Here is a 12,677-nt window from a genome sequence, read left to right as displayed (position 1 = left end):
CTGATTTACCAGAATAATGCAAGTAAATGTAAAATTATTTTTAGAAAGGTATATGACAATTTTGGGTTCAACAAAGGAATAAAACATTTGTTCTCCTGCCTGTAAAGGGAAGATGTCTAAATTGCACAGTGCTCTCATTTTCTCTCATTTTCTCATACCCTCAAGCCTCTCAAGGTCTCTACTGAAAGCATGCTGCAGAGATCATTTCTCCCAGCTATAATTCATGCATTGTAATCATTCCTATGTAGACGTGGGAAATTTAGTAGAATATATTAGAGTCTGTCGCTGAGGGATTCTGCTTTTAAAATTCTGTTAAAGAAAAAAACCCAATGAACTGGGAGAGTGACTTATCTCCAGTATATGCTCAGTCTTCTGCCTTCAGGGACTCCCAGCAACCAAAGCAGAGCATTGTCTGGAGCGCAGTAAGGATCTGGGACTCTCACCTTTGGACCTTTGGCAATTTGCTCTGAGCTTTCTAAACCGGTTGCCTCAGCTGCTTGCTACAGACTATATAAATGGAGGTCCAAGTCAGAAGGCTCATTCTCCCTCTGAGGCGGTAGGGAAGAGGGGAGGGAAGGAAAAACAGAGGAAAGGAAAGCAGCAAGAGGGTTCAGGGCTCACCATGGGCCCTGTGCAGCTCTTGCTGCTCTCGCTGCTGCTCAGCAGTGGTGTTTTCACACGTAAGTACTGCCTTTTATATCAGTGCTTTTTTGCTGCTTTATTTATGAGCCGATTAAAAAAACAATAATGCAAAAATCAACAGTACAATGGCTTATAGAATTAGGGTAAGCATGGCACAAATGTCATCTCTTCCTTTGTAGGAATGCACAGTCATAGGAGGATCCCAATGTAGAAAAATTCACAAATGTCACCTGGTGTCTTTTGATCAGATTTAATGTAATTTGCAAATTGTAAGGAATTCACGTAATTTGTTTTGGCCTGATTGTTTTTCTGTAATGCGGTCCTTTTAAACCCCCATGGAGATACTGTAGCTTGGAGCTACCATACAGATTTATCCCAGCTGTTGCTAACCTATATAGCAGAAAATATGAAGGCAGAGAGCAATCAGGCAAAACTTGTTTGGCAGGCAACACTGACATTTGAAATAATACAATTTTGTTTTAAAGGGACATAGTCATCAGTAGTAGTAGTAAAAGAAGCAGACCAGTAGAGGGTTTTTTTCCCAAGACCAGAAACAACATCCTAGATCAATGTGGTGCTGTGGATTGGGAGCTATCCTTGCTTCCCAAGAAGTGGCTTTTCAGAGTACGACGCTGTAGTGTTACTTAAGACTTCGGGAACCTTAAGGAGGAAAGTGAATCTGGGGCCAATTACGCACTTCTGGTTTTATATTTAGATCTAATTCATCATAAATACGCTTTTGTCGAGCTAACATTCTGTTGTTGAATGATGTTACACAGTTTTTAAGGATGCGCTTTCTTCTAATGGTTATTATTAATTTTATTACTGTTGTAATAATAATAGTAATATTACTGTTGCTGTTGCTATTACAGTAACTAGTGTTAATAGTGTTAAATCTATTTCTATAGAGCGGTCAACCTTAGAATTCCCAGAATGAGAACTTGGGAAGTCTACAGAGAATATTGTGAGAAGTGTTGGTATTTATGTGTGATATCCCAAAGACGGACATAATGTCAGATGAATGCAGCAAATTGACTACATTATATTTTATTTTCTTTTAAATAGAGTCATGTGGAACATACCCATATGGAGCAAATGATTCTACTTAATTTGAATAGACTTCCAATCAGTGTTCTTTTCCTCAGAGAATGAATTCTCAGTATTCAGAAAAGATATAATAGCAGAGAATTGTAGTATTAATTGTTGAAGTCACTTTTTTGTCAAAAATTGCTTTTTTAAATGTACAAAAAGCAAGATATAGGCATTCATCCATTATGCAATATTTTTGTGTGCTCAAATAGACTACAATGTTGAAGTAAACCACATTATATGGTATATTTCATCTGTCTACCTCTACATTTTGTGCTCATATTTTATAAAATTTCTATTTCACATAATATAGGGCTTTTAAAAATACTTAACCTAGAAGCTGATTCTTCTCAGTTTACAGAAAAGTAATTTAATTCAGTGAGCTAAAGGTCCAATTCTGAGGTCTTAGTTTACAATATCAAGTCAATTGCTGTAGCTGTCTTTAGATTTGATTCTGTACTGTCAATGTTAGTAGTAGCTTTGTTATTTACACCAGCATGCCAAACTACATCAAAAGTTAGTATGAATTAGTAAGGTATGAATTAGTAAGGTCTTGCAATGATAATGTTGTATTTCCATTTATATTTCCATAGCCCTTGTTTTATAGCTATAAACTGCTGTTCCAGCTTTTAATTCTTGGTTTTATTCTTTACAGAAGAAGAAACACCTGAAAGTGGAAATCCAGGATGTTCAAGTAACTGATTTCTTGCATTTACTTTTGTTATGTCACTGTATTAACTGAACACATCTTTCAAAGCCTGACTTTTCCTATTCTGTAAATCATCTCTTCCTCTGTAATAACTAAAACAAAAGCCATGGCAATATTCTGAAGTCTTTATTGCCATTTACTTTAGGTATTTAGTTATCTCTAAGTCTTGGCTCAAAGAATTTCAAAAGTTTCTTAAGATCAAAGAAGCTGAAGTCGAGTTTCTAAGCTTTTAAAAAGCTCCATTAAGAAACTGCTTTCAATTGTTTTGTTGATTTCTTGTCAGGTGCAAATTCCTTAATCTAGAAATCCCCATTTATCAGATGTGAAGCTTTAGCAGTGAGGTTATATACATTACACTTTACCATGGGCTGAGTCTCAGTTCTCATTTACCCTTCACAGTGACTGCTAAACCCACAGAGCTGTACTTGCATATCTAACTAAATACCTGTAGAATAAATCATCAACTCTGTCAGCAAGGACAGCAATTTCTTTAAACAAGTCAAGATTCAGGAAATGCTGACTTTATGCCCTATCGTTATAATGAACTCAGACTGGCCCTGACTGCTTGGTTAGATACATAATGTTCCACCATAGGGTCAAAGTACCAAATGAGTTGTTTTGTTCTTTGTCCCTTTGGATCTTCAGGTTTGGGTTGGTTTTTTTTTTTTCCCTTGTTGGATGCTTTAGCACCATCTCCAGGCAACTGGGTTTATTTCAGCTGCCTGAACCAATTCACAGACTTCTGGGCTTCATTGCCACTTTATTGAGTATTTTTGATACAAAAAATTATTTGGTATTTGCATTTCTAATCTTATAATTTCCCTATTCCTTTTCCATTTATTTCTGTTCAAAAGCAGGAAATGAAGCAATAGTTAGCCTTTTGGCTTTAACATAGTAGATACTGGTGTTGAGAAAATTTCTGAGAATGTATAGTTAAGCAATGTTATAGTCCAGGATAAGCAAAAGCATCAGGCATAGTGTTGATTTTTTTTAATAACAGTTAATTTTAAGGTTAATTCAGTTTTGGAATGTTTGTAAGATGCTCATTACTGTATGATAGCTAGTATTAATTATATTAATTCTGTTTAGCAATTACATGAAAGTAATCTCAGTTAAAACACTGTTGAAGTATGTAGAGATTATTTTCCTCAAGGAGGAAATACAGGATTTATAGTACTCTTCTCTAAGTATGCAATTTTGTGACATAAAGGGCAAGATGGCATTGCCATTGGCCTCTGACATGATAAATATATTATAAAAGATTAAGCTACATTTGTGGCGGGTATAGTCACGCAAAAGCATGCAGATCTGATGGTAGACATGTGAGTTTACACTGAGATGACTTTGCCTTTTTTTTTTTTTTCTATAAAAGTAGATCAGGATTCTGATTTGTTCAGACAGTCACAAATAACCACATGGGAAAATTTAGGAAATTGCTTGTCACTCAGCATCACAGGAACCTCACAGTCCCATGAGCAAGTTGCTCTGTCTAAACAGAGGGAACAGTAACTTCTCTAACACTCACTAACAGTAGCTGCTGTAACACGATCACTTAAAATGCCTGATCATCCTATGTTTAGTTTAAAATTATGCCTGCTATATTAATGGGAGTGAATTGTAATTGAGGACATTGGTTGGCCTACATTTTGCATTCCAGACACCAAAAGAAGATCTCATGTCCCTGTATATGACAATGAGACCAAATACATTTTTTTCTTCTTTCTGTCTCTAGTACCATGTTCATTCCTGCTTGTAGGGTTTAAAATTACAGATGTATTGCCTCTGGAAGCAACAGGAGCAGATTAAACACAGATGAAACTCATCCTTTTGAGGAAGCCCATTAAGTTTTGGGGCTTCCTTTGATAAAAAGAGAAACAACTCTAGAAATACTTCCTCCTGCCTTATTCTTACTCAGAGCTTTTGCCTTGTTCTGAATGCTCTTCATCTAACTAAAGCTTATCTCTATTAAAAAGAGTCCACTCAAGTAAAATTTGCTGATCTAATAAGTGAATTAGAGAAGATCATGTTTTGGGAGAGTCTGGGGCTGAAAGATACTATGTAGATTCAGATGAAATGGTATTGAGGAATGCTGGTTTTGGTGTTCTATCTCTTTCTGTGTTTATTTGCTTTCAGTTTCAGTCATGTACCTTAGGTAAAGCAGCTCCTTGCATTTGAATTTTGACAGAAAAATCTGAGCTGAAATGAATCATTTTATTACCAATTTGAAAACTACCATTTGATTGGTTTATCTTAGAAGCAATAGGGTCATTTTTAAAACAGTTCCACATCTTAGGTTTTCTCCTGGTTTTGCCCTTAATGTCAATGGGGCATGATTTGAAGTCTAGATGGGGTCATATTGTCAGATCTCAGCAAACAGAGCAGTGGGCCCCAAAACTTATGCCTCCCCAACAAATTTTGTCTTATGCTTCAGAAAGTATCCAACTGACACGAAGGCATTACTTCTTTGTCTGAAATCTATTCAGTAAAAGGAAATAGTGGGAGGGTCCTCATATTTCCTTTGTATTTGGCATTCATTTTAGTTACACAAAACTATCTATCTAATGAGATACACTAAGGGTGTATTGTAAGTATTGTCATATGCATATCCTGCTCAAATCATAAAAACTGTCTTTTTTTTCCCCAACTGCAGAAGATGCAACCAGATTTAAGCACCTCAGAAAATATGTTTACTCATATGAAGCAGAAACATCAAATGGCATCACGGGAACAGCAGATTCTCGAAGCGGTTCAAAGATCACTTGCAAGGTAGGGAAAGAGGAGCAAATACAACTGATTTGGACTGTGAACTGAATAACATGGGAGCTGGCAGCTGGGGAACATCCTTCAATGTTTTGCCAAACAAGATACTTTTGAAAGGCACAGGTTGAGAGTCCTGAAGAATAAGCCCTCCCTGTCCTAGACAGAAGGCACTGAGGATGGCAAAAGTCCTTCATACCACTGTGCCAGTGCATTTCAATCCTAATCTGGCTGTACTTTTAAACAAGAGAGGGGAAAGACTTGGTAGTTTTCCTCTGCTCCCAGGGTGAGTCTACCAAAGTCCATCAAACAATTCTAGAAGTTTAACTAAAACACCTCATTGATGCTATGAAGACCACTTGATAGCCTGTTGATGGTAACAGTCAAGCCAGGATCAGGGCTGTAGGAGTAAAAGGTCCCATAGACCATTAAACTACACAGTGTCCCTCCATCTGGTCCAAAACTTTCCCATATTTTTTTTTCTGAAATGGAGTAGCTGGGGAAAATATTTTTTTATATAGCACACACCGTTCTGACAGGGTCTAAACATTGATCAGTGTAATGACTCGAGTTCTCCTACAGTTCTTCTAGTACTACACATTTTCAGAACCTAAGTCACTTGTTTAGTATAGTGTTATAGTTTAGTATAGTGTACTCCATGCCATTAGCCAAGCAAATACCTGCTTTCATATCTTCACCCTTGTTCCCTTAAGCTATTTAGAGTACTTTGGAATCTTTCCAAACAGCTGATAGCAAGGTGATTCTGCAACTTTACAAAACCCAGGGAATACCATATTTTCAAAACTGTAACTGGATGATCCTGGAAACATGATAATGACAAAAGGATAAAAGCATCATGTTTGTGTTTTCAGGTTGAACTGGAGGTACCACAGCTGTGCCACTTCGTCCTTAGGACCATGCATTGCTCCCTGAGGGAGACTTTTGGTGTTGACACTGAGGGAAGGGCCATGCTGAAAAAGTCAAAGAACTCTGAGGACTTTGCAAATGCCATGTCCAAGTAAGCAATATCAATTATCATCAATACTTGTAGCCTTAACATGGAACAGGCTGCAGTGTTACAGTCCACTCTATGTTTTTCCATAGAACAGGTTCCATGATAACATGGTAGATTTATATGCTGGTTCCACAACAAAACTCTCCCTGATATAATTTAGGGCTAGCCTGGAACAGTTCTCAGGTGCTAGTAGGATAGGGTGTTTCCATCCAGAATTTTCACCTGGCATGTCTTTGTCATTTATATAATTTACATCAGGAAACTGTTGGGTAGTCCTCTAAAAGATTATTGCAAGTGGAATGTTCCTTCTTGTAAGCAAATTCTCAAACAGCTATCTACAGCCATTTCAAGATAATTTTCCTTTGCTGACATGGTACTAAGACTGTGCAATAGAAGGGCATTTGAGACTGAAGTCCAGGTTTCCTATCATGGTCTTTAATGACCCGTGCAACTTATCTTCCCCCCACTTATCTGCTTTCGTAACTTATTGCTACTACTCCCTCCACCGAGTCCTTGTCAGCGCACGTTTTACTCATGTACCTTCGTGCTTCTTTCCATGCCTCAGCATCCATTCCATCTTGTTTCATAAGCCATAGATCTCAAAACTTGAGACAGAGTTAAAATATGGTTTTCAGAAAACAATCAGGGTTTTATTTAAAGACCGCAACCAGTAGAGAACCCTTCCCATAATTTTGTAGCCTATTGCAGTAGTTAATAATTACCTCATTCTAAAAATTTACTTATCTCCTCTCTGAATTTGTGCAATTCCAACTTCCAGCCATTGCTCTTGATATTTGCTTGTCCTTAGATGACGTAGTCTGGTGATATCAGAATGTCCTTGGTTAGAATTTTGCTGCTTTGATAGTAATACTCTGTAATAGGAACAACAGTGAATAGTAAATAATGGTAGACCAAGGTAAACACAATGCTTTAGCTATAGCCCAGCAGTTTGTTGATAACGTGTTATTCACTGGGTGGCTTTAACATGATTTCATACTAACATTGGGGGTTTTTTTGACAGACATGAGCTAAAATTCAGCATTCAGGATGGAACAAAAGTCAAGCTGTATCCAGAGAAGGATGAACCTCTGAATGTACTGAATCTCAAGAGAGGGATCATCTCAGCTCTACTTGTGCCAACAGAAACAGTAGAAGATGTTAAAACAATTTCCATGGTAAGTTTTTTCAAAAGCATTCTTGTTACTTCCTTAAATGGAAGAAACCTCACCTACTAGGTTACTCCTGAACACAATTTTCAAAAGACCTGGAAATTCAGATGAGAAAGGGTGCCTTTCAGCTGGATCAGAAAATGTGGGAGAACATGAACAAAGTCACTGACTTATTTCTTCTTTCTAGGATACTGTATATGGAAAGTGTGACAGTGAAGTTGAATTCAAATCTAGAAAAGGAAATGTTGCAGAAGATATTTCAATTAACAGGGACCTGAAAGCCTGTGACAACTTCAGTCCCATCAGAGACTACGTCAGCCCTATTGCCATTGTAAAGGGACTAGTAAGTATACTATTAAAAATTCTATGATACAACATCCTTCACTAAATCACTTAACTACAACAATATGAAAATTTTGTATTTATCTTCTCAAATCTTAAATGGGTGTTCTACACCCTTGCATTATATCAGCCTGTGATTTTGTTGGCAGTCAATAGAGAAAAACAAATGCAGAGAAAGAGTGTAATTACTTTTTTCATATTCTTCTCATGAATTTTTAAATGAGAGCTTTTCATACATGGAGTTGGTACAATTGATTGCATGATAACCTATCCAAATTTTTAATTTTATGGGTCAAAATTTTCAACATTCCCATTTCATGTAAAAAAAACCCCACCAAATCCCTGATGTGTATGTGATGTTCAGCAGGAGAGGGTTCTAAATGCTGCAAAGTAAATGGTTTGACATTCTGTTGAGGCTACTTGTGAATCCACAATGATCAAGTGCAGTTGTTTGCATGATTTCTTCCTGGTATCATGGCATCTATACTTTTGAGTGGTTTCCCTCAAGAAAAAAAAAATCAAGATTTCATATCATGTTAAAAGAACACATTATATAATTTCTCCCACTTCTACAGCTTGTAGTAGAAATCTTTAAAATGTGTGTAATAAAAGTGAAATTAGAAAGAGCATCAGCTCTTCTGAGGAGCCTGAACTACTCTAAAAATTACAAACTGGTTTCTATGAAGGAGTCCTTTGTTGTAGACAGCAGGGGATCAGTTATGAAGTAACTACTAAGCCAAACACCTCAGTAAGGCCTGGGGGAAAATTTCAGTGGGATTTTTTGCCTGAGAAGAGACATAAGACTAAAGATTGGTGCTGGCACAATTTTGTCTTTGTGTGAGAATGATTCCAGTTATGCACCCTTGTTTCCAATATGCTGTAACAGTTAATATTACAGGAAAACTGTGATAGCCTTTAAAACTATGTTTGTTTCTTATACAATTCAGTAAAGTGACTGCCAAACTATTTATTTTACAGAACATCCCGTTATCTACCCTTCTAAGAAGCACTCAATTCTGTCATTACAATATTGATGCAAAGAAAAGGCACATAAGAGATGCTGTCTGCAGTGAAAAACACTTGTTTCTGCCTTCCTCATACAAGTAGGTTGATCACTATTTATCAATATACCCTTTCTTTACAAATATTCCTTTTGAATTGTGATGTATCACATTCTGCCCTGACTTCATCCCTAAATATGCATTTTATTCTCAAGGAGGCAGAAGGCATGGCAAGACGCCTCAAAGGTACTTCAACTAAAGCACTACATTTTTCTTTGTTTGCCAGAAATCGCTACGGTGTGATGACAGAGGTCAACCAGACACTGAAGCTTGAAGATACCCCAAAGATCAATAACAGAAACTTTGATGGAGGTATAGCTGAAATTCTCAATAATACAGATACAGGGACAAAATATAAATACAGGGACAACATTTTTTTTTAAACAGTGAATTCGTTAATGAGACCAAAACAGTTCATAATTTTTAATGAAATTTGATCAATTTAGTTAGGAAAAAAGTTGGGGTATAAAATGGAAAAAGCTGAAAAGTTTAAAACTACTCTATAATTTTAAATTATCTTTGTCTTTGCATTTTAATTTTGAAATTATGCTTTATAATTAAAAAGTTATAATTAACTTGGAAAGTAATTTTAATCTTACTGGAAATGAGTTTAATGATCCCTTTTTAGCTAACCATAATTTCTTATACACCTTTTAGCATCAGCTCCAAATTTAAACAGTCCGTGATTACTATACATTTGGTTCTGAAATGCACTACTTTGAGATGCAGTTGTTATTCCTAGTCATAACATATTTCTCCTAAGATACATTGAATAAAAGTTGCAAAAGCAACTGTGCTAATATAAAAGGTGGTAAGGAGTCATCTTCATAAAAATTTAAAGGAATTTATGCAAATAGATATTATTACTGATTTTGGGGGGCAGAATTACATTTAAATTCCATTACTTTTAGAAACTATTCAGCTGTTAAGCTTCAACAATTTTCATATAAAACTGCCCACAGTTTTTATATTTTTACTGAATGTATGACAGAAGGTAAAAATTAACATATGTCCTTCACAATGACATAAAGAGTGCATTTTTTTTTAAATTGCTAGATGAACTGGAAGAGAAAGGACTTGCACTGGAAAGTACAGATGCCAAATTTCCTAGGCAGGGGGATGCCGTTCTGAAAATCCTTCAGGACCTACAGAAACTTACAGCCTCCCAGCAGAACCAGCAGAGAGCAAGACTCTTTTACAAATTTGTTTCTGGACTTAGAAGTTTACATAACACCACTCTTGGCTCTCTTGTACCAAAGATGATGGAAACTTCAAGGTATGTTACAACAGCTCATTGTAAAAGTGCAGCACATGTCAATGCCATAGCAAATCCATTCTAAAGTCAATGATTCGCTGCAAATGGTTTTAAATCAGAGTTTAATTAGATGTAAAGAGTGTCTTTTGGAAAAATAAGTAACATCAGAATTATCTAGAGAGAGAAATAAGGAAGAGAGAGTAAAACCTGTGGATTTCACATTTTTTCATCAGAAACGCTCAGTTGGTAATTGGAACTTGAACATTAAATATATGACAACAGTGTTCAAATAGAACTGAACGTTCTAGCCTTCTGTGAAGAACTAATATTGTTTTGGTCATTCCCCCATCCAATCTTCTAAACTTATTGGAGAAACTGAACTATAAATTAGAGTATATCATCCCCCTACAGCGTTTCCTCTCCCCACCACTATCCCAAGCGTGTATGCCAGGCACAATTCTGGGATTCTGTTGTAATAGCCAAATATCTTTCATGCAGTTTTGCTCAAGGACAATGACTGTAATTCCAAACTCCCAAGTGTGATTTACAGCAAAGAACACAGTTTTGAAAGTGTTGTTTTCGGAGACGTGGAAGGGCACAATGCCCTCCACTCGCTACCCTTACTCTTCTGTCCTAGCTGGACTTGAGTCAATTTACACATACTTTAGAGGGATGTGTAAATCATCTGTAGATGGTAGAGGGACTGTAGAGGGATTAGAGCCTCAATATGGTTCAATAAATTATATTATAATACTTAAAGTTGTGGGAAAGTTGTGGAGATAAAAATAAGATATGTCTGTATAATGATAGTATTGTTAATACTTTCTTGTTGTTCATAGCTAATCATGTTATTAGCATAACTTGTAAAACTAAGAAGCTTCTTTTTGATAAACAGTTGTGTCATTTGCTTCCAGTCACACATAAGCATACGTCATTTACATTTAAAAAAGTCAAATGTTTGCTTCAAACATGCAGCAATACCTGCAAGCAGGGAATTAATTAATCAAAGGAATCTCTTTTCCTTGCAGTTCCATCACGGTTCAGGCCCTGACTCAGTGTGGGACTCCGGAGTGCTATGGTGCAGTCCTTCAAATACTGAGGACTGGAAATGTGAATCCACTTGTGGGAGACCTGGTCACATATACCCTGGGACTCTTGCCTTCTCCAACACCAAAAAGAATACGGGAAATTCTTAACATGGCCCAGTATCAGCCAAGCAGAGCTTCTTTTTATGGCTTGAGTCATTCTGTTACTAAGTAAGTAATGATAACATGTAATTTTACAAAATAACCCCCCAAAAACCCCATTGCAATGCTTAGAGTAAAACCTAGGAGTAATCACTTTTTGAGGATTTTGTTGTTATTCTCATGAATTTGCTCTTTGAGACATTTCCCATTTTCTCCTTTTGTTTCTAATGTGTTTTTCTCTTTAGGTTCTACAATGAGAAGATGACTGTGACAGAGGAAATATCAGATGTTGCAGACTTCATGGTGTCACTGCTTGGCACTGATTGCTCTGGGGAAGATGAACTCACATACCTCACACTTCGGGTATTTTTATTTCCTTCTTTCCTTATACAGTCTACTATTTTAAATTGTAGCACATATACTACTCTACTTCTCTTGGTGGAGAGTAAATGTTTATCATCTTTCTGTGTTTTCATCACTGACAGGCTATTGGAAACATGGGTGCAGTAATGGAGAAAGCTAAACCCAACCTGAAATCTTTCCTTAAGACATGTATGAGAAGTGAAGCTGCATCACTTTCCGTTCAGAAAGCCGCCATCCAGGCTTTCAGGAAAATGACCATTACTGAAGAGGTAAATTGGGTTACAAGAATCAGGATAAACTGTCTTCAGGTCACCTTGACTGTTCACAGAAGTTATCGAATAGGCAAAAACATTCTTATTATTTCATAGTTTTGCTATCTCCCTTATAGATGTCTTAGCTTTTTTAGAATTCCTTTAGTTAGTTTTGTTTCCATCCACAAGCTTGAGAAGTTCTTCGGACTTCTGACTTAGTGGGTGTTGCTCCTTTGAGATGTCATTGCTTTGTATAGGTAGCCTCCGTTTAAATAGAAAGTTAGGATCTGTTCTGTTAGAGTGTCTTAAATGGAGTTCTACTTAGTTAAAGGTGGGTTTAACTGAAAAATTGCTACAGATTTGAGTGGATTTAACTAAGAAAAAATCAGGTCCCTATTTTATACTGGCATTTTGTTGTCTTTGTTATTAATAGTACTGGTTAGATTTACGTGTGACATTACAGTGACATTAAAGCACCTCCTACAGAATGGGTGTCATTATACAGAGCACTTCAGCTTAGTACAGTGAAACAGTTTCAATATCTCTAAGTCTCTAATTGAAAAGACATGCTCTTGTTTCCAGACAAGGCTTAACGAGTCTGGGAGCCTGAAAAAACCTGGAGCTCCTCAGATTCAGTTTAATTTCAAGCATTTAATTTATTAATTATTATTTATTTTCAAACAATGTTTAATTTTTCTGCAGCAGCAGACTTTTATCACCTCCTTTTCTTAAAATGAATGATCTTTTTCCCAAAATTTGAGAATTTGTCTGCAAACCTGGACACTTCTGATTCCCAACAATCAAAACTCAGTATTCTAAACAAAAAAGTCACCTGTC

At 36.5% G+C, this 12,677-nt stretch overlaps 1 protein-coding gene across 2 annotated transcripts in view; it reads left to right on the top strand.

Moving 5' to 3' along the window:
• Positions 1 to 552: 552 nt before the first annotated feature.
• The window catches only part of APOB (apolipoprotein B), a 37,862-nt gene continuing 25,737 nt past the window's right edge, over positions 553 to 12,677 (top strand). Inside the window, exons 1-12 of one of the 2 annotated variants that reach the window (XM_014956832.1) lie at positions 553 to 680; positions 2,387 to 2,425; positions 5,091 to 5,206; positions 6,070 to 6,215; positions 7,234 to 7,387; positions 7,569 to 7,724; positions 8,702 to 8,826; positions 9,011 to 9,096; positions 9,841 to 10,060; positions 11,068 to 11,295; positions 11,472 to 11,589; positions 11,712 to 11,858. In XM_014956832.1, the coding sequence (XP_014812318.1) occupies positions 623 to 680; positions 2,387 to 2,425; positions 5,091 to 5,206; positions 6,070 to 6,215; positions 7,234 to 7,387; positions 7,569 to 7,724; positions 8,702 to 8,826; positions 9,011 to 9,096; positions 9,841 to 10,060; positions 11,068 to 11,295; positions 11,472 to 11,589; positions 11,712 to 11,858 (1,593 nt within the window). In that variant the 5' untranslated portion in view covers positions 553 to 622. The remainder of the gene's footprint in view (positions 681 to 2,386; positions 2,426 to 5,090; positions 5,207 to 6,069; positions 6,216 to 7,233; positions 7,388 to 7,568; positions 7,725 to 8,701; positions 8,827 to 9,010; positions 9,097 to 9,840; positions 10,061 to 11,067; positions 11,296 to 11,471; positions 11,590 to 11,711; positions 11,859 to 12,677) is intronic. The other variant, XM_014956833.1, reaches the window with a different exon arrangement.

The sequence above is a fragment of the Calidris pugnax genome, unplaced genomic scaffold (assembly GCF_001431845.1).
Source record: "Calidris pugnax isolate Ruff unplaced genomic scaffold, ASM143184v1 scaffold171, whole genome shotgun sequence".
NCBI lineage: Eukaryota > Metazoa > Chordata > Aves > Charadriiformes > Scolopacidae > Calidris > Calidris pugnax.
This window is presented reverse-complemented; position numbering and strand designations above follow the sequence as displayed.